Here is a 24926-nt window from a genome sequence, read left to right as displayed (position 1 = left end):
CCTAGCAGGTCCCAGCAGGTCCCGGCCACCTCCTCCTCCGGGGACCTCCGGCCGGGCGGGGGCGCCAAGCGGCGAGGAAGCCGTGCAGGGGGTGGGGGCGGGGCCGCAAGGAGATCCCGGAAGTGACGCGCAGGCGGAAGTCCCGCCCGCTCCGGCGGAAGTCCCATGCATCCGTCCACGTTCCCTCGTGTGTGGCCTCTGGCATGGCGCACTACAACTTCAAGAAGATCACGGTGGTGCCGTCCGCCAAGGTAGGCGGCCCCGAGGGCTCTTCAGCCCTCGCCTCTCCCTGCCGGGGGACTGGGAGAGCCCGGCCCGTAACTCGTGGATGGGACATGGGTCGCCTGCTCCGGGCTGCCTCTCCTCCCAGGCCACGTCCTCCCAGATGAGGGCCCTCCGGGGTTAGGGGTTCCCCCAGGCAGCAAGGCTCCTTCTTCAGGCCCTTGCGTCAGGAGTTAGGGTCCCTCCTCAGGGGTGAAGGTCCGTACTCAGGCATCAGGGTCCCTTCTCAAGTGTCAGTGCCCCTCCTCAGGGGCCAGGGTCCCTCCTCAGGATTAAGGGTCCATCCTCAGGGGCCAGTGTTCCTCCTCAGGCATCAGGGTCCTTCCTCAGGGGTCAGGGTCCGTCCTCAGGGGCCAGGGTCCCTCCTCAGGATTCAGGGTCCATCCTCAGGGGCCAGGGTCCCTTCTCAGGCATCAGGGTCCGTCCTCAGGGGTGAAGGTCCGTCCTCAGACATCAGGGTCCCTTCTCAAGCGTCAGGGTCCGTCCTCAGGGGCCAGGGTCCATCCTCAGGCATCAGGGTCCCTCCTCAGGCGTCAGGGTCCTTCCTCAGGGGCCAGTTTCCCTCCTCAAGCGTCAGGGTCCGTCCTCAGGGGCCAGGGTCCCCCCTCAGGCATCAGGGTCCGTCCTCAGGCGTCAGGGTCCGTCCTCAGGCGTCAAAGTCTGTCCTCAGGGTTAAGGTTCTGGCCTCAGGCGTCAGGGTCCGTCCTCAGGGGTGAATGTTCGTCCTCTGATGTCAGGGTCCTTCCCCAGAGGTGAGTGTCTACTCCTTGAGTGTCAGGGATCTTCTCCAGACCTTGGAGTCCTTCCTAGAGAGGAGAGGTTCCTCCCCAAGAGGTGGGGCGGGTCAGGGAAAACTTCGTGAAGTAGGTCAGGCTTTTGAACTGGCGTCTTACGGATTCCTAGACTCCGCTAACGGAGGGGATGGGGAGGCCTCTGGGCTTGATGTCTCTGTTTGCACTGGGTACACGAGCAAGAGTTGTGTACATTCTCAGTCACTTTCCACACCTAGGTTTACTTATTTAATGTCCTTCTGAAGTCAAAGATACGTGGATTGAATTGCAGAATTTTTTCCCTTTAATATTTTTTCTGGTTTATGCTTGAGTTATATGACTAAAGTTTCAGAGGGTTCTAGGTATTGGAAATACAGGTGTGATTAAGAAAGTGTGGGGTGAGGCTCCTTGGGTGGCTCAGTCAGTTGCCTGTCCTACTCTTGATTCAGCTCAGGTCACAATCTCAGTTTGTGGGATCGAGTCCCGCATCAAACTCTGCACTGACCATGTGGGATTCTCTGTCTCCCTCTCTCTCTGCTCTTCCCCACTCGCTCGTGTGTCTCCGTGTCTCTTTTTCTCCAAGTAAACATTTTTTTTTTTTTAAATATGGGATAAAATTTATTTAGGCAGCCATCTGCTAAATGTTTTTTAAAAGCCAAAAACTATGAACATGAACCAAGTTGGATATAAAAGAGTAAAGATTTAGTTAGGAAAAGTGTTTGTAGTTTAAAATATATGGTATTGTTAATTGTTGGTTTTTGAGGTTTCAGATAAGTGGATAGAAAATAAACATTTTTGGTGTACTGTCTCTTATTTAATTACAGGACTTTATTGACCTGACGTTATCGAAGACTCAACGGAAGACTCCAACAGTTATACATAAACATTACCAAATTCACCGCATTAGACATTTTTACATGAGGAAAGTCAAATTTACTCAACAAAATTACCATGACAGACTCTCACAGATTCTAACAGATTTCCCCAAATTGGATGTAAGTGATTCTGGGGGACACAAATGGCAATATCAATGTGAGCTTTCAGATAATTTATAGCCAGTTTGTGTACTTATCTGACAGATAATGAAGGAAACAAAATTATTCACTGGTCAGACTTTGTGAGTTCATGGCAAAGCTGGGAAAAGAACACAGGTTTTTTTTTTAATTCCTTAGTATTCTTCCTTGCCCCCAAACTAAACTCCATATAAGAGGGCCCAAAGCTATCTCCGCCACCTTTTTTTTTTTTTTTTTTTTTTTTTTTTTTGGTAACTTCTAGGATTGCAGGCACCAACCCAAGCTCAATAAAAGCTATGGATTGTGAACCTGGCAGCTCACCAACCTGTATGGGCTTCCTCTTTCCAAGGCTCCTTTGTGGCCTCAGGTTGTAGCAGTGGCCTGAGGTCCACCACTGTTTGTTTCATCAGCCAGTGATGGTCAGTTCAGCACTGTCCTCTCTGTTGACTGGTGGGAAGAAATTGCCTGGGGGAGCTGTGACTTCTGCATTCAGCTAAAAGAGTTGAAGTCTTCACTCTCTAGCATAGTAGAGTTTACCTGTTGATTAAGCCGTGGAAAGCCAAGAGCAGACACTGCTCGTGAAATCCCCGTGTAGGAGAACACTGCTGCAGGGTTATTTGGGGTGGGCTCCACAATGCAGGGTGAGAGCCTAAATTGGCCACTGTCCCCAGATAGTCCGTAAAGCTAGGTTAAGCCAGGAGGCAAAAGTTGGTTTATGTGACAAGAGTTTCTTTTATATTTAAGGTGACAGTAGTTTGTTTAAAAAATTACAGATGTGCTTAAAATAAGAGTAGAGATTTTTGCTAGCGGACAGGCACTTAACTTTACATGTGTCTCCTGGGCATGCTATAGGTGCTCAGTAGAGGCTCGTTGAATGGGTGGATAGTTTGTTGGGAAAGGGTGGGTACCCTAGAAATTACCTAGAAGGAACCAGAAGAGTAAGATGATTGGAAACTGGTGTGATATTTGGAAACACCTGATCTGGGCAAAAAATGCTTTGAACTAATTAGCACCAGATTTTTGTGGTTCTTTGTAAGAAGTTTTATCTTTTTCATCCTTGGTATCATTTTTTAATACAATACATTTACATTGTGAACATTGTATTCCTTTTTTCTTTTTCTTTTTTTTTTTAACGTTAGCCATCCGAGAATTTTAGAGCAGAAGGTTAGCATAGTTACGTTCATGGAATAATTGATATGTACTTATCTAGGTACATATCTAGGTACTTATCTAGGCCCTGGGAACACAGTAGTAATAAGTCCCTGTCCTCATCTAGTGAGGGGAAAGGTTGTAAACCTAGAAATCTCTAGAGTTTGCAGCAGAGATCTGAAGGAAACGAGCTGCGGGGCTGCCTGGAGAGAAGCACTGTAGGTGCAGAAGCAGCAGGTGCAGAGGCCCTGAGGTACAGAGTGTGAGGTCTCAAACAGGAAGACCCATCAGGGTGTGTGAGAGGGAGGGTACCTGGAGATGAGTCAGAGATGGTGAGTCGGTGAGCCGCCTGGTACAGGGCCTGAGTTCTGTTGTTAGGGAAACCTTCCAAGTTGAGTGTGGGACGTGCCGAGCTTTGACTTCTCTTTTAGAGGATGCGTGGCCTATGGGGTTAGGAGACCACTTGAAGGTTGACGCACCGACGTAAACAGCTGGTGGTGGTTGGAAGAGCTGAACTTGCTCGTGGCATCTTGGGCATCTTGCAGTTGCCATCCATCCGGACGGGGAAGTGGGGCATTTTGAGGACGAGGAAGGGGGTGGTTTGGACGCGTTGGTCTGAGATTCTGGTAAGGTGTCCGAGCAGAAGTGCGAGTAGTCTGGAGCTCTGTGAGAGGTGTGGCCTGGAGATGTGCGGTGGCACTCAGGAACCCATCAGTGCCTTTAGATCCACGTGAGGTCACCTAGGAGCTGAACCTGGAGAGAAAAGTGCTCCCAGGAACTCTGATGTTTAATGTTGGGTGGAAGCATAAGCCAGCGAGGGAGTTTGAGGAGCGGCGAGGGGAGAGAAGAGCCAGACAGTTGGTCCCAGAGGCCAGTTGAATGCAAAGCACCAGGAAGCATGAGTGGTCAGCTGTCTGGTGCTGTGGAACGCTCTGGTAAGATGAAAGGAGTTCGGGGAGGGAGCTGATCTGATGAGCCGCTCTAAAGGACGGGTGGACACGGTTCGGACTACACTGGGTTCAAAGGAAGAAGAGCCGGTACCTCTCTGTGACCTTCCCCAAGAAGGGGAGCAAAGGAACGGAAGGGTTGTGGGTTCAGGGAGCTTTCCAGCTGTTGGAGCTAAGGGGGAAATGACACCGCGTTTGCAGGCCTGGTTTCAGGCCTTGAGTAGGAGGGGCAGGGGGTCTGGTGCACAAATGGAGACCTGCAGATGAGGTAAAGGGGGATCAGCCTGGGGCCCAGGCTAGATGGGCAGGCAGAAGTGACCCCTGAACTCTCAACAGTCCTCAGTCAGGAGAACGGACCGGGGAGGAGATCTGGGGTTTGAAGAGCGTGGAAAAGGCAGGACATACTTCAAAATTATTCTTCAAGAGTTATTGACACATGGGGATGAGAAACCTGTCCCAGAATGACCGCTTTATTTCTGTTTTAGGATATCCATCCATTTTATGCTGATTTGATGAACATTCTCTATGACAAGGACCATTACAAGTTGGCCTTGGGACAAATAAATATTGCCAAAAATTTAGTGGACAAGTAAGGTATCTTTTAATACAGTGTCTTTTAAATTATTGCCTGAGGTGAAAAGTATCTTACATCTTTTTATTTCTTTAAGCGTGGCTAAGGATTATGTGCGGCTTATGAAATACGGAGACTCTCTCTACCGCTGCAAGCAGCTGAAGCGAGCCGCCCTCGGCCGGATGTGTACAATCATCAAAAGACAGAAGCAGAGCTTGGAGTATTTGGAACAAGGTACCTCTTTTACATAAGCAAGGACAGTGTTTAGTGTGTGCTGTTAAGGTCCTCGATTCTTGTCAAGAACTTATTTTTAGAGTGCTCTTTTTTGTTTTATTTTAGACCTAACAGGATCAAACCATTCCTTACCCATCCTTTGAGAAACTCTGACAGGCTAGTTATTACTGAAAAAGCAGCTGGTGCTTAAAATGCTTATGAATTACTAGTACAATTTTTTAAAATGTTTATGTATTTATTTTTGAGAGAGAGAGAGACAGTACGATCAGGGGAGGGGCAGAAGAGAAAGACACAGAATCCGAAGCAGACTCCAGGCTCTGAATCCATGAGCCTTGAGATCATGACCTGAGCTGAAGTCAGAAGCTTAACCGACTGAGCTACCCAGCTGCCCCATAAATTGTTTGTTCTATTAAGAGGACTTGGGGCGCCTGGTGGCCAGTCGGTTAAGCATTCGACTCTTGGTTTCAGCTCCGGTCAGGATCTCACAGTTAGTGGGATTCAGCCTCGTGTTGGACTCTGTGCTGACAGGGTGGAGCCCTGCTTGGGATTGTCTCCCTCTCTCTCTCTGCCCCTTCCTGCTTGTGCTCTTTCTCTCTCTCAAAAATAAACATTAAAAAATAAATTTAAAAGTAAAGTTTAAAAAAAAATTTTAAGAGCTTTTCAATATCTGGGGCGCTTAGGTGGCTCAGTTGATTGAGTATCCGATTTTTGATTTTGGCTCAGGTCATGATCCCAGGGTCGTGGGAACAAGTCCCATGCTGGGCTCTGCACTGAGCATGAAACCTGCTTAAGCTTCTGTCTGTCCCTCCCCCACTCACACACATTGTCTCTCTCAAATAAAAGAGGGGCGCCTGGGTGACTCAGTTAAGTGTCCGACCCTTGATTTCGGCTCAGGTCATGATCTTGAAGTTCACGAGATTGAGCCCCACATAAGCCTCCATGCTGACAGTGGAGATCCTGCTTGGGGTTCTCTTTCTCCCTTACTCTCTTTCTCTCTCTCTGCCCCTCCCCCACTCATGCATGCATGTATGTGTGTGTGCACGTGCACACCCTCGCTCTCAAATTTTAAAAAACTAAATAAAATAAAAGCTTTGCAATATGTGTTAGCATGAAATTGCCACTCCAGCTTTGTTACATGATAGTTTAATTAAAGATAGTTAAATTAAAGGACGGTTCTGAATTAAAGTAGTATTTCTAATGAAACAGGTATTTGCCTCTATACATAGATTTTTACGCTGAAGTGTTCTTGAGTCCTCTGGGTTTGTTCCCCCTTTCCTGGCATCTTACAAATGATTTGCGACAAGCTTGTAGTACTTGACTGCTTTGTCAGTGCTTCCAGCGATCTGTTTTGTTTAGTCTTGAGGGTGGCCTCATGGTGTCACCGCCTTGCCGGTGATGCACCTAGTCGTTGCGTGGAACTAGCCCAGTGCCTTGGCAGGAAGTGGTGGCATGCACGTTTGCTTCAAAAATGCTTTCCATATATCCCACTTAGTAAGAGCGGTCTGGGCACCGCTTAGATGTGTGTTTCTGGCCCCACTTTTGACCTATTGAATAAGACTGTGGGTACAGCCAGAGTCGGGAAGTACGCTGCTGTGTGCTCTGGTGCCTCTGCAGGCAATCTTTTTTCTATTCATACTTTTTTTGTCGCTCACATTGTAAATGTTGGAGTGGGGTTAGTATAACCATGGGCCAGGAGTACAGCTAAGTGAAGCAGACCTTAAAGTTTGAGTTTCTTAATTGCTCTTAAGAAATCAAGCACATGTTATTTCTCACAGTGCGTCAGCATCTGTCCCGTCTGCCAACTATTGACCCGAATACGAGGACCCTGATCCTGTGTGGGTACCCGAATGTTGGCAAGTCCAGCTTCATCAATAAGGTTAGTATGTGTCTGGTGATGATAACGCAAGTGACCGAGGACCTGAGACCCAAGGGCTGCTGTGTCCTGCCGTGTGGGCTGGAGGATGGCCAGCCGGTTAGTCTGTCAGCACTGTTGTCGGCTTAAATAGCCGTTTACTTGAAGGGAGGACTGACGCTATCTGAATCTAGGTTTCGGCTGCTATTTCTGTTCTAGTGTGCATTCCATAAGTTTCTAAGGGATTTGAGATGTTAATTCCGGTTTTGTTAACACGGAGAGCCTTTCCCAGGACGTACTGTCTCAGCCTCATCTGGGGGTGGTAGTGCCGGGGGCGCTGGGGTCTACCGTGGCAGGCTGCACTCGCTGAAGTGGGCTTCCTGAGGCAGTATGTGAATGTCGCTGGTTGACGTGTCACTGCTCACATCAAGTATTTGGTCCCCGTAGTGGGAAGTGGCTGAGTTGCTCTTGATTTGAGTGAGTTCATTAATTGGGACTCGAGGGTGCTCTTTATTTAGTAACTTGGTGCTTCAAGACCACTTGGCTGAGTTTGAGGGACTTGAACAGAGTAGAAACCGCATGTAAAATGTCGGTTCATAAATAAGTAGATAAAATAAAATGTCAGTTCACAACCAACAACAGCTCAGGTGCCAGACAACGACAGTTACATATGTGTGGTGCTTGCTGCCAGGAGCACTTCCACTTGAAGCCCATTTGCAGGTTTTTATTTTGTCCCCGAGTTGTGCTGACGTGACAGGCTGAAGCTCTGCGGTGTCTGGGCCGATGTCTCAGATGCTCGTGAGCCAGTGCTGCGGCGCTAAGCCACTGGCCACTTGATTAAAATTAAACAACAAACAGTTCAGTTCCTACGTTGCACTGATCACATCTCAAGAGTTCATGGGGACGTGTGGCTGGTGGGCCCCGCATCAGCAGTGTAGATAGAGCAAGTCTGTCTTCACAGCAAGTTCTGTGGGGCATTAGTGGGGCTGGGGTGGAGCAGAGCAGAAGCTGATGGGTACCCTCCCGGTGCTGGGCCTTCCTCCCCTCCCCGTCCCGTATTTGGACTCTTGTGTCCTGGCCTCGCCTGGTGGCGTGAGGAAGTGGAGCCTGTCCGTCTGTCAGCAGCAGCTTCTGACATCAGGAGTGTAATCATGGGAGCTCTCTCACTCTCTGTTTGGTTGTTTTGTCTTACTGCCAAAATCATTAGTCTCCATAACGTACAGGTGCCACATTTACCTTCTTTGACCGGGAATAAGGTTTGGAGCTCGTGTGATTGTGGAAGTTTTCATTGTTTTGTTTCAGGTGACGAGAGCCGACGTGGACGTCCAGCCCTATGCGTTCACGACCAAATCCCTGTTTGTGGGGCACATGGACTACAAGTACCTGCGTTGGCAGGTGAGCGTTCCCACCGTCAGACATGGGGGTCACGTCTGGGTGGTTTTGTGAATGGGGTTTGATTTTGGTGGTCCCTGAAGAACTATAGTCTCTCCCCAGGTCCCAGTACACTTACAGGAAGACTCCGAAGGGGTGGGACAGGTTCTCGGGGTCACCAGGAATGTCCTCATGAAGAAAGCTCCCAAGCTTCGCGGCTGCCCGAGTGCAGTGCTTGTTTTTCTGCGAGAACTGGAGAAGCCGCCAGCTGCCAGAGCAGATGGCTACATCACGTTAGCAGTGGTGCTTCTCATGAAACCAGAGTCTCCTTGTCGTTTCTGATCCTGTCCTTAGAAAGGACGTGCATTAGCCACTTAAAAGCATGGGGCAGTTTCCACAGTTGAATTTAATTTTGTAAATGATAAAGTCATTCCTAACACCTGGGAGTGTTTGCCAGTTCTGTTCTCTCTGTCGGGGCACCCAGTAGGCTGAGTCAGTAGAGTGTGCGACTCTTGATCTGTAGGTCATGAGTTCTAGCCCCGTGTTTGGCATAGAGCATATGTTTAAAAAAAAAAAAAAAAGGGAGGGGGCGCCTGGGTGGGTCAGCCGGTTGGGCATCCGACTTCAGCTCAGGTCGTGATCTCACAGCTCGTGAGTTCGGGCCCCACGTCGGGCTCTGTGCTGGCGGCTCAGCGCCTGGAGCCTGCTTCGGATGCTGTGTCTCCCTCTTTCTCTGCCATTCTCCTGCTCGTGCTCTCTCTCTCAAAAATAAACAAACATTAACAAAAATTACTTTAAAAAAAAGAGAGAGGAGTCCTTTTCTCTAGGTCATTGACTGGTTCTTCAGTGAGCTCTGCAGGGTCGACTCATCCCCCCCTTTTTTGTAATATTTAAAGAATAGGTACTGTTCCGTCATTGCTTTTTTCCTTATGTAGTTGGGAGACCCACGTCTTATTTACTAGTATTGAGAGGGCCGGGTTGGGTATGTGAGTCACCTCCAGGATATGCTGGGCAAGAAGTTTGTGGGTATATGTGCTTTGGAGTAACAGACCTGACGCTTAGGTTGTCGATACTCCCGGGATTTTGGACCACCCTTTGGAGGATCGGAACACCATTGAGATGCAGGCCATCACGGCCCTGGCTCACCTGCGCGCCGCGGTCCTATACGTGATGGATCTGTCCGAGCAGTGTGGGCACGGGCTGAGGGAGCAGCTGGAGCTGTTCCAGAACATCAAACCTCTCTTCATCAACAAGGTGCGTGTGGGGACGGGTGTTTGCCGTTCATAGCCTGTGCCGCGAGGATAATCATTTCATTTTTTTTTTTTCCTGTTCCAGCCTCTTATAGTTGTAGCAAACAAATGTGATGTGAAGCGGATAGCTGGACTTTCTGAAGACGATCAGGTAAACTGTCTGAATGTTTTGAGTCTTACGTACTAATTCTAAGTTTATTCGCAGACAACCAAAGCCGAAAAGGAATTTCAGCAATACTAGTAAAGATTTTTATTCCACAGTTGAGATCATTCCCTCAGTGGTTTGTTAGTGGCAAACTACACCTGACATTTTCTGTCCTCTGCTCTTGGAGGCTGTGCAAGTACCTGTGCATTTGGCAGGACGGCATGTTTAACCCCGGAAAGGTCTTGTGCTTCTTTAGGATGCGACTGTTCTCCGACCTTGGTGCCTGGAGGATGCAAAGCGCCTTCAGACAGGCTTTGGCCCTTTGGGTCTCTGCCGGCTGGTTGCCTAGAGCCGCGCTTCCGGAGGAGGTTCCTGGGGAGGGGAGGTCGGTGGGGGTGTCACGTGCCCGCCACACACATTTGTGGGGGAAGTGAGTTTGGGAGGTAAGCGTGGAGTGAATGATGAAGAAGGGGCACCGGTCAACTTGCCAGAACTGTGAGTACGTGGTGTTCGCTGCGTTTTCCACGAGGCAGGTGAGGTGGTTGGCCCTCCTTTTCCACCCACACTTGGCCCCGCAGCTCTCTGGGGATAACTGCCTGGAGAAGGCTGGCACTAGTAACAGAGCTTCTCAGACTCTTGGACGCACCCAGGCCTACAGGGCCAGTCTGGGAGGCACCCCGCGTGGTGGGTGACACTCGAGCTTTAAGAACCAGTGCGCTAGAGTAATCTTGATGTGGCTCGTCTCCTGGGGCATGTGCCACCGGCCAGCTGCGTGTAGAGGGTCTCTTCCTGGCACCTCTGTCTCATGCCGGTTGGACGTCTTAATACCTGGGGAGAGGGTTTTGAACAGCTGTACTGGTTTAATGGGCACTGCAGCGTGTTCATCAAGTTACTAACTAGGTAGCCACTGATATCAGAGGATTCACTTGTTTGAAAGGACTCAGATCCCTATTAAGTCATTTCAGTTTTTTAGGTTAATCACTTTGGAAGCTGCAGACGGGGTTTGGGTTGTGACGACCAAAGGTTAGGGTGAGTGTTGCACCAGGTGCTCAGGCTTCGGGTTGAAACGTGTCTGGGTTTCACCGTCTGCCAGCCGTGATGGGGTGAGGTCTCCCTCCTGGAGTCACTGGTGGCAGTTGCCGCATTGCTGGGCTACCAGTCAGTGATGTCATCGGGCAGATTGAAAAATCTGAAAGCCGGTGGGTGGCGGATGCCATTGCGATGTGACTGTTGGGTTAACACTAGGGCGTGGCCTGCAGCCGGCCCTGGGTACGCCATCCGTGCTCTGACCGTGGAGCGGCACCACGTGAGGAACATGGTTACGGCTAGCTCAGGTAGAGGCACAGTGGCTTGCATCACGTGCTAGTCGGTGGTGGGGTTAGCTGTCAGACCCCGCTGTTGCCCAGGACCACTGCTGTTTCCAGGAGAGGAGGAAGTCTAACTGGTAAGTGGGAGCCTGTAGTAAAGGTGTTTGACCTTGTTCATGAGCAGCTTACCTGTCACAGGATTGGCCCCCTACGTCTGAATGAGGTGGCCTTGGTGAAGAGCTACGCAAGTGAAGCCCCTCCTTTGGAGTGCAGTGATTTATTCATTTTTGTATTGTTTTCTAAGGAATTCTCTTAGGCTGCAGACTCTATGCATTTTATTTAAAAGTAGTATTGAGGGGCGCCTGGGTGGCGCAGTCGGTTAAGCGTCCGACTTCAGCCAGGTCACGATCTCGCGGTCCGTGAGTTCGAGCCCCGCGTCAGGCTCTGGGCTGATGGCTCAGAGCCTGGAGCCTGTTTCCGATTCTGTGTCTCCCTCTCTCTCTGCCCCTCCCCCGTTCATGCTCTGTCTCTCTCTGTCCCAAAAATAAATAAACGTTGAAAAAAATTTAAAAAAAAAAAATAAAAGTAGTATTGAAAACATCTTAAAAGTTTTGTATCTTGCTCCTTTTTAGAAGGTAACATCTCACAGAATGTTCCAGAGAGCTTCTGGTTTGCTTTTGTAGTCTGGTTTGATCCTCCCAGTAGTATTTTCTTTGTCACAGAAGAATATGGGGGGGAATCAACATTTTGGGGAAACGTCCTTTAGAAGAATTTGCAAATGAGCCACGGCCAGGCTAATTCGCATTTCTGATACCTACATGAAGAGCAGTAAGAGTTGTCTGTAGGGAAGTAGAAATAAATAATGGCTCTCTTGTTTTCCTTCTGTCTCTGCAGAAAATATTTGCAGATTTGCAGGCCGCAGGATTCCCCGTGATTGAGACTAGCACCCTGACGGAGGAAGGGGTTATTCAGGTGAAAACTGAGGTCAGTGCTCCATCCACACCTATACTGCCTTTCTCGTGAGAGGTGTCTGCCGTGGGGAGAGGCTTTCCGTCCAGGTTGGAGAGCGTGTGCGCCACACTGAGCCCAGTCCAAACAGGGGGTTTAGAGGGATGATCTGACTCCCTCCCTGGGGGGGTTGAACCTCGTGCACAGCCTGCTGCCCTTCTTGACCTGCCGGGATGTCCGTGCCAGCTGTACCGTGAAACTTGTTCAGAAGCAGGGAAAAAAAACAAGAAAAGAGACATTTCCTGTTAGATTTCACATGCGATTCTGATCATTTTACGTCCTTGTTATTTTTGCCTGAAAGGAAAAGAGGTGGCAGGGTCTGATGCTGTTGGTTGGCTTGGCGCTGTTGTTCCAGGGCCCAGGGTGGGCCTTGAACCTGGCTAGGGAACACGGCGCGAGGGTGACTGGTGGTGGAGGCAAGCCCAGATGGGACATGGGGTGCTGCCCCAGCCTGGGCCTGGCCTGGTAAGGGAGAGGCCTGCTCCCTCCTGAGCGTGTGGTCTACCCCCGGGGGGTCACCTGGATCTTGGGGTGATCCCCAAGATAGCACCAGTGGATGTGACTCCTGAGGAAAAGCGCAAAGCGGGGCCCAAAGCTTGGAACACAGTCTGCTGGTTATTGCGGAGTCTGGTTCCTCTCCCACACCCCCACCTCCAGCCCGGAAGGTGGGTGCCTTGTGAGTCATGTCCCGTTTTCTCACCTTCCCAGGCTTGTGACAGACTTCTGGCGCATCGGGTTGAAACCAAAATGAAAGGAAATAAAGTGAATGAGGTGCTGAACAGGCTGCATCTGGCCATGCCAAGCAAGAGAGATGACAAGGTGAGGCTGCCCTTCCCAGGAACTTGGGAGCGAGATGCCTATGCCCTCTGTCCGCACACACCGGCACCTGCCTCATGCAGGGCTCATGGGTGAGGCTCATGGGCGCCGTGTGCGCACACACCCACCCCTGTGGGCATCATAGTGGGCTTGAGTTTCTCGTCCAGAGGAACAGTTGTGTCCTGAAGTATAAAAGTGCCAAGGTAAAGCCTGCTGCTCGCTCCACCAGACATAGTTACTGGTAACTGTCTTGACGTTTCCATAAATCTTTCTGGTGTGTGAGGATATTTTTAAAAAAATTTAAACATAAACGCGTATTACATTCTTTAAAATTATTCTGTTTTCTTGCTGTTACAAACAGTGCTCTGTCGCATGTCTTTGTGCATAAGTCTTTTATTTGCAGAGTGAGTTTTCAGTAGGCCATTGAGAATGACATTGTCTCCCAGAAATGCCTTCCTGGGATATGCTCCGCGTCCCCTCATCATTGCCTGCTGTCAGTTTAATCGGTGGTTCCTTTAATGATCAGTTCAGGCAAGCATTTTTTTTAATTTTTGAACAATTTATTTTTGAATAATCTCTACACCCAACATGGGGCTTGAACTCACAACCCTGAGATTAAGAGTTGCAGGCTCCACGGAGCAAGCCAACCAGGTGCCCTGCCAAGCCTGCATTTTTCATGTACTTATTGGCCTATTAGTTCCTCAGGTCATTTATCTTTTACTCGTTTAATTTATAATTTTTATCTTAAGGAAATGAGACTCTTATATGTTCTTTTTTAAATAGGCTCCATGCCCAAATTGGGGCCCTTTGTGGGGCTCAACTCACAACCCTGATACCAAGACCTGAGCTGAGGTCAAGAGTCAGATACTCAACTGACTGAGCCACTCAGGTACCCCCAGACTCTTGTATGTTCTGTGGATTTTTTTTTTTTTTTTGTCATTTGCTTTTTGATTTGGGTTTTCTTTCTCAGCTTCAAAGAAATTATATGTTTTTAATATATGCTATGAATATTTAATAATTTTCTAATATATGCTGTTAGCTAATATTAATATTTTTTTACGGTAACTAGGTTTTGTGTCCTGCATAGAAAGACCTCCCGTTCATTCCAAAAATATCTTGATAATATTTTTCTCCTATACTTTGTCCTGTACTTAATTATCTTAATTTTACCTGTTTTGAACAGAAGTATTTGCTCAGTCTTGCATTTGATTTGTTCTTAGGCAGCAGGTAGAAGCAGCCACCCAGCTCTGTTTTTGCCTGGCTAGTCCTTAATCTCAGGACTGAGATTCGAATACTGTATGTTTTTGTTGCCTTCTTGTATGGACTTGCTTCGTGTCTAGATTTCTGTTGTTTGCTTTGTTTTTCTCTTGTATCACTTTTGTTCATAATTTTCTCGAGAGTCTTGGTGTTTATTTTTTCTAGATAAAGTTTGGATCAGCTGTGGAGTCTTCCTGGTTTCCGTGCCCAGCTGGCCCTGCTCCGCCCCCCAGTCTGTTGGTTCTGAGTTGGTCTGGCTTCATCTTGCCCTTGCAGACGGAGAGCGTGCCTCTGGCTTTTCACTCTCATGTTCCTTTTGCATTCAGCAAGGTGTTTCATGTCACTCTTTCTGGTGATGTCTCCTCAGGAAAGGCCCCCTTTCATCCCTGAGGGAGTGGTGGCGCGCAGGAAGAGAATGGACATTGGGGAGCCCAGGCAGAAGCGGGTAGGTCTACTCTCGCGGGTGCAGAAGGCCATGTGTGTGCACTGAAGGTGTCCTGGCCTTTACCCTCAGGCTCTGTGACCACAGCTGTGGCCTACGAAGGCCCCTTCCCTCGTGAGTGGGAGGGAGGTGGCTGTGGACACTGCGTGGATGTGAGCCGTAGAGCCAGCCGGGAATGGCCGGGCTGCACAGGCATTAGAGGGACGGGCTCTCAGCTTAGGGCAGAGGCTGTCTCCTGGGGCAAGGGGGTGCCTGGCGTTCATGCGCCTGGAATGCCAGCAGGAGCTGATAGAGTTATCTGTTCTTTGGTTTCAGGAACGAGACCTTGAAGTAGAGCTGGGAGACGACTACATCTTGGACCTTCAGAGTAAGGGCCAGCATCCCTGTCGGGACGCTGTGGGAGGGCTTCAGTGCCCTCTTGCCCTGTGGCTGTACCTTCATCTCTTTCTTAGAGATGAGGCTGTGTGTGGGTGGTTCTGTGGCTTCAGGAGGAGGGTGGTTTGCAGCGTGCATGGTGCAGGTGCTGGGGCCACTGCTGCCTTTGTCCCCCCTGCCCCCGCTCGGCCCGTGGTCCCAAGGTGCTGGGCGACCCAGGAGGTATTTGGAGACCCTCTGCTGTGCTGTTCTGGGGTGTTATGTGCAGGCGCTCTGTTGTCTTCATGGAGCGATGTGTGTAAGAACTCATTTTGGGCACATGGTGCTTGAAGGTATTAAAAACTGCAGTGAACATAACTTTTTTTTCAACCTCAGAGTACTGGGATCTAATGAACTCTTCTGAGAAACATGATAAGATACCCGAGATCTGGGAAGGCCACAATATAGCTGATTACATCGACCCCGACATCATGCAGGTTTGTGTCTCCTGTTGTGTTATGTGATTTTTATTACTTCTGTGTCCCTGATCGCACGACCACAGCTGCCTGCCCGGCCGTACGTGCTGCCCTTCTCCAGCCGTCACTAACAGCCTCTCCCTCCAAGGCTCTGCTCCCTGTGCGGTTTCGGCCACGGCCGCCTCTGTGGGGCAGGTGCGTTCCGGTGGCCACGAGCCCCTGTCCTCCAACCCAGCCTGTTCTCCTCTCCTGGACCTTTGCTTAGCCTGTGGTGTCCACGGGTCCTTTCACTTTAAAAACAAAACTTTTCTTAAGCCCTGGGTCCTTCTTTCATTGCTCTGCTGCCTTTCTCTCCTCAGCGAAGCTTTTTGAAAAAACAGTATTTCCCGTCAACACTCCCTCATTTCCTTCCCGGATGCTGCCCTTGTACCATTTCAGTCTGCGGGTCTCCAAGGAGGAAACCCTACATGAACCTCCTCATCCCTGTTCCTGTTCCTCCTTCCCTTGAACCCTCTGTACTCTCTGGTGCTTGGTTCTCCTCCTTGCCTGTGTCCGAGCTGTGCACCTGTGCTCTGCTCACGCACGGTCCATGCCGCTGGCTCAGGAGCCAGGTCACAGCCTCCTTCATACTCTACATGTGCCTCCTTGTTGTTGCTCTCTGGGTGATGTCCATTTTGAGCCTGTGGGTTCGCAGCCTGCAACTGGCCTGCCCGTTCCTGCCCACCTCCCTCCCTCCGTGCTTTTCACATCAGCCAAGGCATGGCCGCATCTGACTGCGGCACTGCTGTCAGGGTTTCTTTGCTTGGTTACAGAGTGTATTCGCGCGTACGTAATTTGTTCTTTTATTTTCTAGATTTTATTTTTTAAGTAATCTGTATACTTAGTGTGGGGCCTGAAGACAGAACCCTGACATCAAGAGTCATGCTCCACCAACTGAGCCTGCCGGGCACCCTGTAACTTCTTTTTATTTGAACTGTACAGCCAGCGGTGGTGTTGGCTTGTGTTGGCTTGTGTTTGAGGATGGCCTCAGAGTGGATAAATGGGATATTGGAGGCCTATGTCAGCTCACATAGATGAGTTCTTAGTTCTTCAAGGACGGAGGTTCTGTCCTGGGTCTGTTGGGAGTGCTGGGGAGCGAGGGAGGTGTCATGTGCACGTGTCCCCTCAATGTCTGGAGTAATTGGTGAAGAGAAGGAGACAACATAGAAGCGCTCACGGGGTGCCGTGGGCTTAGTGCTGCACGGTCTTCATTTCCTCCCAGATGCCGTTTGCTGGGAGCTGAGTTCTGGGGCATCCTGTGCGGAGCCAGGCGCGGGCGCTTACTGCCCCTGAGAGGCACATGAACGTGGCTACGCTCACAAGGTTTTCATTGTTGAGTTTGTTTAATTCCTTTTCAAGAAATTGGAGGAGTTAGAAAAAGAAGAAGAGCTGAGAACGGCGGCAGGCGAATATGACAGCGAATCCGACAGCGAGGACGAGGAGATGGTGGAGATCCGCCAGCTGGCAAAGCAAATTCGGGAAAAAAGGAAGTTGAAAATTCTGCAGTCCAAGGAGAAGAACACACAGGGGCCCAGGATGCCTCGAACCGCTAAGAAGGCAAGTTCTGTGCTTCCAGAGCAGCAGGATGGGTTTCTGCAGCTTTGGATTCTTGCACAGCCCTGCTAAAAGCAGCATGTCAGCCTAGACGTGGCCATGGGATTGCACGTACTTGGTTTGGTGATACGTACTGACTTTTGAGGTTGGTCGAGCCCTGATCTTTTTATTCTGCTGATGGCACCCTTCCTGCTGACATCCAGGCTCAGCATTGTTGGGTTCAGCCTCTCTGCAGTTGTGCAGATTGAGATTGTGATTCGTAATTTGTGACAGTAAAGCCATCATTTAACATGTTCTTATTAACTTCTTTACTAGTTAGTGCTCCTCTTTGCAATTTACAGCAACCTAACGCAAGGCAGCTTAAATCCTCAGGCAACATGTTAGCTCCTGTGACTAGTTAGGACAGGGAGAGTCACACTTCAGGCACAAATGAGTCAAATGATGTCAGAATTCTTTTCAGTCTCTGCTCCATCTTTGTAGGTCTTTTTCTCTCCTGCCCCATGCTTTTGTCAGGGTGGCAGGTGAGGCCAGGTCCTGTGGTCACCCTCAAACCACAGGATGTGACAGCGGGGGGGTAAGCTTCCCAAAGACAGGATGATGGTTAGGGCAGATACCTTTCGCATTAGTGTGTCTGAAGTACTCTTTTCACATGATGGCAAATGAGTGGTTCTTGGTAGGCAAGACCTCCATCTGTTTCCCCAGTGGCGCTCAGTGAGTTTGGGAGAAGCTGCTGTCGCTGGAGTCTGCATCTTGGGGCATGTCATGTGACCTCAGCGTCAGTGATCCTTGCATGCAGAGACCCTTGCAGAGTTGTGCAGAATTCAAGGTCATGAAGTGTATGTCGTCTTGCACATAGTCACAGCCTGGGAGATATTGGTTTCCATGGGCTTCAGTGAACTGTCCAAAAATATGAACATGGGCCCAATTAAAAGATATAATTTCTTTTTTTTTTTTTTTTTAATTTTTTTTTTTAACGTTTATTCATTTTTGAGACAGAGAGAGACAGAGCATGAACAGGGGAGGAGCAGAGAGAGAGGGAGACACAGAATCTGAAACAGGCTCCAGGCTCTGAGCTGTCAGCACAGAGCCCGACGTGGGGCTCAAACTCACGGACCGTGAGATCATGACCTGAGCCGAAGTCAGACGCTTAACCGACCAAGCCACCCAGGCACCCCTAAAAGATATAATTTCTAAAAGAAACGTATCATAGATAATTGTAAAAGGTACATTTTCCTGTGAAAATTTTTTTAAGCATCTTATCAAACTAATTTTTCTTAAAACATACCTTTTCCCCTGTGTTCAGGTTCAGCGGAAAGTCTTGGAGAGTGAGATGCGCAGTCTCGGTGTTGACATGGATGACAAAGACAATGTAAGTGCATGCAGATGGTCTCAGTCACATACATATGTGGACATGTACAGCTTTGCCTTCGAAAACTAGACTCTTAGAAACCTGGGGGGTTACAGATGTGATCAAAGAAGAGATATGAACTTTGAGTATGTCTGTTGAGGAGTGTCGCTGGAAGTGGCTGGCTGAGAATGGAACGTGTTTGTCCCACTGCTGTCCATATGCCCCGTGGGACAGCTCAGGACACTCAGCTCAAGGGACTGTGCTGCTAATGCAGGGGTGTCTTCATCATACTCCATTCTTGTTCACCACGTGAGAATTTAAGAATGCCTTGCACACTCCCATCGTTTTGCATTAAAAGTCATCCCTGAGCATCGGACTGCTCCTGGGCATTACGGTGATGTTTCAGTAATAACATCAATGATGTGAGGTGGCCTCTGCACTTTCTTCTTTCTCTCTCTCTCTCTTTTTTTTTTTTTTTTTTTTAATATTTCATTGTGTATGTATAGATCGAATTCTGTTTCAGGTTAATGAAAATACGAAAAATACCAGAAACAAGAAAGAAAGAAATCACTTTTGTTCACAGTGCACAAAAATAATCTAGGTTAACATGCCGTGTGTATCTTTTTATTTAATTTTTTCTGCAGAGGGCTTTAATCTTTGTTTCTTTAAGATGTAGTTATAACCATATTCTGTATATCGTGTCTATATTTCACTGATGTATAAGCAAATTTTTTTGTTTTTTAAAGTTTATTCATTTTGGGAGAGGGTGAGTAGGAGAGGGGCAAAGAGGGAAAGTCCCACGCAGGCTCCATGCGACAGAGCTTGAGCTCAAAACTGTGAGATCATGACCTGAGCTGAAATCAAGAGTTGGACGCTTAACCAACTGAGCCACCCAGGCGCCCCAGGTGTTTTTTATTTTGGGGTAATTTTTCACATTTTTTTGAGTAAAAAATTTTAGTTTCTTTTAGACCTCAGTTTGGTTGCTGTTATAACAGAAATTCATTTGCTGTTATATGCTAACTAATTTGGATGTAAATTAAACAAAAAAAAAAGAATTTATTCACTGTTATAATTGAAAATAATAATAATCTTCAAAGTTATAGAACTCAAAAAAAAAGCATTAAGTACTGATTCAAAAGACAGTTATAACAAAATACCTGAGACTTTTCTGGAAATGATTTATAAAATCCAGAAAATTTGGAACAAATATTTGAGAAAATTTTCAACTTACGTTGTTATAAAAGGAAGAATTTTCAACTTATGTTGTATAAAAGGAAGAATTTAATAATCCTATTATATATAAGATATTTTTCTAAATGACATACATATTGAAAGATGTATCTATGAAAAAATAGAATTTTAACTATGGTTGCATCTGAGGTCTTATCTCAGGCGTGAAGATCATATCTCAAATGAAATAATCATCAACTCTTGTGAAATTTACATGATGGTAATGAACTTAATATTAGTTTATCCACATAGATGCCCACTTTTACTTTTAAAAGTCTTAGGGCAAGCTTTATTTTAAAAGTTAACTTGCCAAGAAATTTCAACAGAGTCAATTTTGAGAGCAAAGTATATTCCAGAATAGGTTGATAACATACTAATAGCTGAATGATAGATTTGGAATATCCTGAAGGGAAAAAGCAAAAGGTACAGGATATTTTACAATGTAGAAAATAGGAAAGACAATTCTTCAGTTTTCATAAAACCATTTATTTGGCATTACTGTAAATTCAACTCAAGCCACTGAGTTTAATTCAAAGAGCCAATACATGAATTTCTCATTGTTTGAAGTTGACATTCCATCTAAATGACACTATTCACTACTAGTAAAATCTGAGTTTCCAATTTTTTTTTCCAATTTTATATGACATATTCTTGTCCATCCCAATTATGAAAAATATGCAGGGAAATATTTTAAATGGTCTCATTTCTGTGTTCAAAAATCTATCATACTTCAGTAATCTTACATATTGCCAATTTTCATCTCCATGAACAAAACAAAAAACAAAAACATAGTGGAGAAAAAAAGCTACTAAGAAGAAGGAATATACTACACATAAGTAAATGAATAAATATCTAAGCTCACATTTAGCATGTCATTTTGCCTCTGGGGAACATGACAGAGTTTGAGTGTTAGGAGGTTACTGTTTGTTCTTTATCCAGCCACTAGTCATGAAATCTCTAGCATTTGAAAACTGGTGAGATTTTCAGTTGCATACATAACACTATGAATAATCATCACATACCAATTCATTCTGTTTGGCTCACTGAGCATTTTGCGTGATGTCCCTGATGTGTCCTCCACCTCTAGCACATAGACTATGTGGGCCCATTTCCCTCCAACCTCCCTTGTCCACTCTTTTTAATGCTGTTTAATCTTAAAATAATTCTGATTCTTTAAGTTTACTAAATTCTAGGTGTACACTTTTTAGCTTCAATATTGTCAAATGATTTTTCCAGAATAAAATACTAAATCTAATTTTTAAAAAATTCATTTGCTGTTAACTCAGAATATACGGTGATGTGTAAGAAATACACAATAAATTGGAATTAGTGTCTGGTAAGAATACAAATTGGAATAGAATGTCAGAGAACAAAACATAAGCTTATTTTATATATATATATATATTTTTTTTTTTAATTTTTTTTTTCAACGTTTATTTATTTTTGGGACAGAGAGAGACAGAGCATGAACGGGGGAGGGGCAGAGAGAGAGGGAGACACAGAATTGGAAACAGGCTCCAGGCTCTGAGCCATCAGCCCAGAGCGTGACGCGGGGCTCGAACTCACGGACCGCGAGATCGTGACCTGGCTGAAGTCGGACGCTTAACCGACTGCGCCACCCAGGCGCCCCCTATTTTTTATATTTTTTACTTGGACTTTGATTTTGGTGACTGAAGTCTTCATGGAGCATCTTAGGTTCTGTTTAGCGACCAGATACATGAGGGTTTATTGAGTCAACACAAGACGGGCTTAGGTTGTGAATAGTTCAGACCTGTTTTCCTGGGAGCCCAAAGACTAGAAGGGGTTTCAGATACCTATTGGAATTCTGGTCTTTTTTTTGATGAATTATGCTGGAGCATATTCATTTTTGTCTGAAATAACTTTTTCATATTCTGGATTATTTTTTCAAAACATTTCTAGAATTGGAATAACCAGAATCAAAAGACAAATTGTGTTACAGGTCCTTTCCAAAGGGGTTAGACTAATTTGGATTTTAATTAGCAACGTTTGAGACTACACTGCTAGCCTGAAGCGTTATTTTATTTAATTTATTTATTTATTTTTTTAAATGTTTTATTTATATTTGAGACAGAGAGAGAGTATGAACGAGGGAGGGGCAGAGAGAGAGGGAGACACAGAATCGGAAGCAGGCTCCAGGCTCTGAGCTATCAGCCCAGAGCCCGACGCGGGGCTCGAACCCACGGACCGTGAGATCGTGACCTGAGCCTCAGTCAGACGCTCAACCGACTGAGCCACCCAGGCGCCCCTGAAGCGTTATTTTAATGAACATCCATTAGCGTCTGACTTCTGACTGTTCGTTTTTGCAGGCTAACTGCCTGTGCTCCTGTCCAGGTGTTTTGTTCTTTGGGGACAGGACATGGGTGAGTGAGGCGCCCACCAGCACGAGCACAGCGGCCTCTCCCAGGGGCAGGCTTTGCTTCACCTCAGCGTTGAGCTTCCTGAGGGCTGTCCCTGTGTTCAGGTAGATGGCCCCAAAGCTGGGGAGAGAGGACACACTACAACGAAAATAGCAGTTAGGATGCTAGTTTCACCACCTAGGGGAAAGGACAGCATTGAGGAATGGCCAGCGTTAGGTAAACGGTTTCTAATGGAGTTACAGTCGCTTGTAACATAAAGCAGCCATGTTAAGTGAAAAAGTATGTTTGACGAATAATGTAAAGTTAACTCTGTGTGTGTGTGTGTGTGTGTGTGTGTGTGTGTATTTTTTTTTTTTTTTTTAATGAGTAGCAGGCAAAAGTTCATTAGAGTATAAGAGAAGATCAGAAAGGAAGAATAGTATGAAATCTCTTTACAGAGAGGGGACATTTGAAAGTGAGTGCCCCAACTATATAATTTTAAAGAGCTTTAGTTTATTTGATAATGGCATTAAGAACTCCTGAGTGTTCTGTCTCCTTGTTGGTGTGATTTCGTCTGTCACCAAGCCTGGGAGCCGGGCTGGGGTCAGGCAGCACTGAATTTGCCGTTTATGCTTCCCAGGCCCATTATGCAGTCCAGGCCAGAAGGTCCCGGAGCGTTACAAGGAAGAGAAAACGAGATGACTCTGTTCCACCCACATCAGTAACCCGGAGCCGCAGCTGCTCTCGGACTCCACGGGATGTCTCCGGCCTTCGGGACGTCAAGGTTAGTCCCCTGTGATGTGCAATAAAAAATAGTGGTCTCTACTGTTGATGACTCCAGGGCTCAGGGCACATACCCGCAGCTACTGTTTAGAAGGTGGGGACCGTAGGTGGGTGCTTGTGCCCCTGAGAGATAAGCTGGGTGTTCTGGACCCTTCCCTAGGTGCACCATTCCTTACTGGTGTCCTTTCTCAGGGGTAGACAGAAGCATGGTGTCATAGGGCACCAGGTGGTCTGAGCCGCAGGCCAGCCATGCGGGAACAAGCTAGGAAACAGTGCTTGCTCAGCACCTGGAGTCCCAAGCCCCCACCTTACAACCAGACCCTGCAGGGACCCAGCCCAGAAGGAGCTGTTTGGGTCAGTCTTTTAGGAAAGACATTTTGGATGTACACAGTCTCTTTTGCTGAAACTATTTAAATTAAATGAACACAAAAATTGTTAGTTTCAGCATTTTGAAAATTCAGGTACGAGAGAAAGTCTGTATATAAACTGGCCAACAGTCTACTTGATGGAAACTTGGGATTTCCCTTCCACCATGCCTTTTCCTTCTAGAAATCTGGATTTTAATACTGGCATTATCGTTTGTCCGATGTGAGTATAGTTTCGTGGGCTGGTTCTCTGTTTTCTCGTGTGTCCCTAAGAGGGAGTTACAGCAGATATCCCCTAATCTTCCAGGTTCTTCTAGGCACAGAGCTTGTCTAGAAATAACATTCATTCCCATCTTCATTCTCATTGTGCAGACAGTTGAGTTCCTGCAGACACGGTGGGTCACAGAGGGACTTGCCAGCACTTCTCACAGAGTAGATCTGGACACTTAAGACCTGCTCTTAACTGGTAATGAAAAAGCACACAGACACTCAGCAGCTAACGTGTGTCCTTTTGCTTTCCAGATGGTGAAGAAAGCCAAGACTATGATGAAAAATGCTCAGAAGAAGATGAACCGCCTGGGAAAGAAAGGAGAAGCAGACAGACATGTGTTTGATATGAAGCCCAAGCACTTACTCTCCGGAAAGAGGAAAGCCGGGAAAAAGGACAGGAGGTAGAGTCCTCTGCAGCTGAGATGGTTTGGCTAGACTGTTAGTTTCCTGGTCTGGTCCAGTTTCACGAAACGGGAGTCCTGGCTATAAACTGAAAATTGCGATGACCTACCTGACGGGCTTGTTGCTTTGCTGTATGTTGGGGTGTGCAGGTGTGGGAGACATTTGTCACCGCAATGATGGTAAGGTACCTTGAGCCGACTGTGGTTTCTGCATTTGTTGGGGTTCCGATTGCTTCAGGTCTGCAAAACTGGAAAGATTGATTGATGCAAATTTTTGTTTTGATGGAGAAGAATCACTTTCTTCTGCAAGAGGGAACTTTGGTTTGTGTATGTGTATAGTCTCGCAAAGAAAGCATCTCCTTGCAGACGTGGGCAGAAGGTTGGCGGCCCTGCCCTGCAAATGTAAGAGTGAATGCCAGTGCTAGATTATTTTCTAGTTTTTTTGTACAACGTGTGCATCGTTGCAATCTATTTTCAATTAGTTTATCTAAAATAAACTTCTGAAAGAAAGTGGTTTTGGTTGATTTAGTTTGTTTTTTTGGGTTTTTTTGTTTTTTAGTTACAAATCACTGTCAATTTGGCCAAGTGAAAAGGGAGAAAAATTCTTTCGTTTTTCAAAACAAAACACTTTTTTGTGGGGTAAAATGTTGCCTCAGGCACTGTAGCAATTGAGCTGGGCATCACCTGCTGGGGGAACCCTGAACTGCCTATGTTCAGAGAAGCAGACACCCTAACACTCCCGCAGAATCCCCTCCTGGGCTCTGTTTTCAGTTACTCTGAGTGGAATTTGTGCCGTATGTGTCAGCTCAGAACCCCCACAGTGCGATGTGGGAAGTTAGTGTGTCAGAGTATTAAGTGCTTAAAACATTTCTTGACCTTAAAACAGTGCTGTTGTCACCACTTCCCACATAGTCTCAGGGAGCGCGCCTCCCAGGGCAGAGCACTTGGTGACTGTGCAGTGTGGGACGGGCTTCTGTCTTCCGTAATGTGATGACATTTTCTTCTTACAGCACAGGTGTGTCTAAGAGCTGCTGCATTTTGGGGATACAAAGTAAGGTTTTCGTGTTATGTGTGCTGAAAAGATTCGTTAAGATCTCATGAGGAGAAACAAATGCACGTGCTGTTGGGGAGGCCCCAGGAGCCCATCTCTTCGCAGGGGCGCAGAGAATCTGCCTGTGGTAACTGTTCTGGAAGTCAAGTCTCTCTGGAGGCTCATGTCTTGCAGGGAAGAACTAGGCTGGCAAATCCGTTAATTTTGGTCCGTTTTAGCCCTTATGGCTTAATGTTCACATATCCCCCACCCCAGCCCTGTGGTAGTCACTGTGGCTGCTTGTG

The 24926-nt window shown here is 47.1% G+C and overlaps 1 protein-coding gene, 1 long non-coding RNA gene and 1 other non-coding gene across 3 annotated transcripts in view; 1 reads left to right on the top strand and 2 right to left on the bottom strand.

The window, feature by feature from the left end:
- Positions 1-123, bottom strand: part of LOC121014907 (uncharacterized) — a 29621-nt gene extending 29498 nt beyond the window's left edge. The window contains exon 1 of the long non-coding RNA XR_005783498.1: positions 30-123. This is a non-coding gene — a long non-coding RNA (uncharacterized LOC121014907). The remainder of the gene's footprint in view (positions 1-29) is intronic.
- Positions 122-24104, top strand: GTPBP4 (GTP binding protein 4). Its single transcript, XM_040451574.1, has 17 exons — positions 122-251; positions 1877-2047; positions 4647-4750; positions 4830-4966; positions 6742-6842; positions 8121-8213; positions 9252-9443; positions 9525-9590; positions 11786-11875; positions 12608-12718; positions 14340-14417; positions 14730-14781; positions 15165-15265; positions 16643-16840; positions 18141-18206; positions 22413-22556; positions 23443-24104. The coding sequence occupies exons 1-17, from the start codon at positions 204-206 to the stop codon at positions 23593-23595; spliced, it is 1905 nt and encodes a 634-aa protein (XP_040307508.1). The 5' UTR covers positions 122-203; the 3' UTR covers positions 23596-24104.
- TRNAL-GAG (transfer RNA leucine (anticodon GAG)) lies at positions 21593-21677 on the bottom strand. The gene has a single exon. It is a non-coding gene; the product is annotated as a tRNA-Leu (tRNA).
- Positions 24105-24926: the final 822 nt, after the last annotated feature.

This window comes from Herpailurus yagouaroundi, unplaced genomic scaffold (assembly GCF_014898765.1).
Source record: "Herpailurus yagouaroundi ecotype Mexico unplaced genomic scaffold, PumYag 203, whole genome shotgun sequence".
In the NCBI taxonomy this organism is placed as follows: Eukaryota; Metazoa; Chordata; class Mammalia; order Carnivora; family Felidae; genus Herpailurus; species Herpailurus yagouaroundi.
This window is presented reverse-complemented; position numbering and strand designations above follow the sequence as displayed.

Coding starts and splice junctions, on each gene's coding strand:
- GTPBP4 (XM_040451574.1), top strand. CDS start 204: ATGGCGCACTACAACTTCAAGAAGATCACGGTGGTGCCGTCCGCCAAG. Junction 8,214..9,251: donor ACAAGTACCTGCGTTGGCAG/GTGAGCGTTCCC, acceptor CCTGACGCTTAG/GTTGTCGATACTCCCGGGAT. Junction 9,591..11,785: donor GACTTTCTGAAGACGATCAG/GTAAACTGTCTG, acceptor CTGTCTCTGCAG/AAAATATTTGCAGATTTGCA.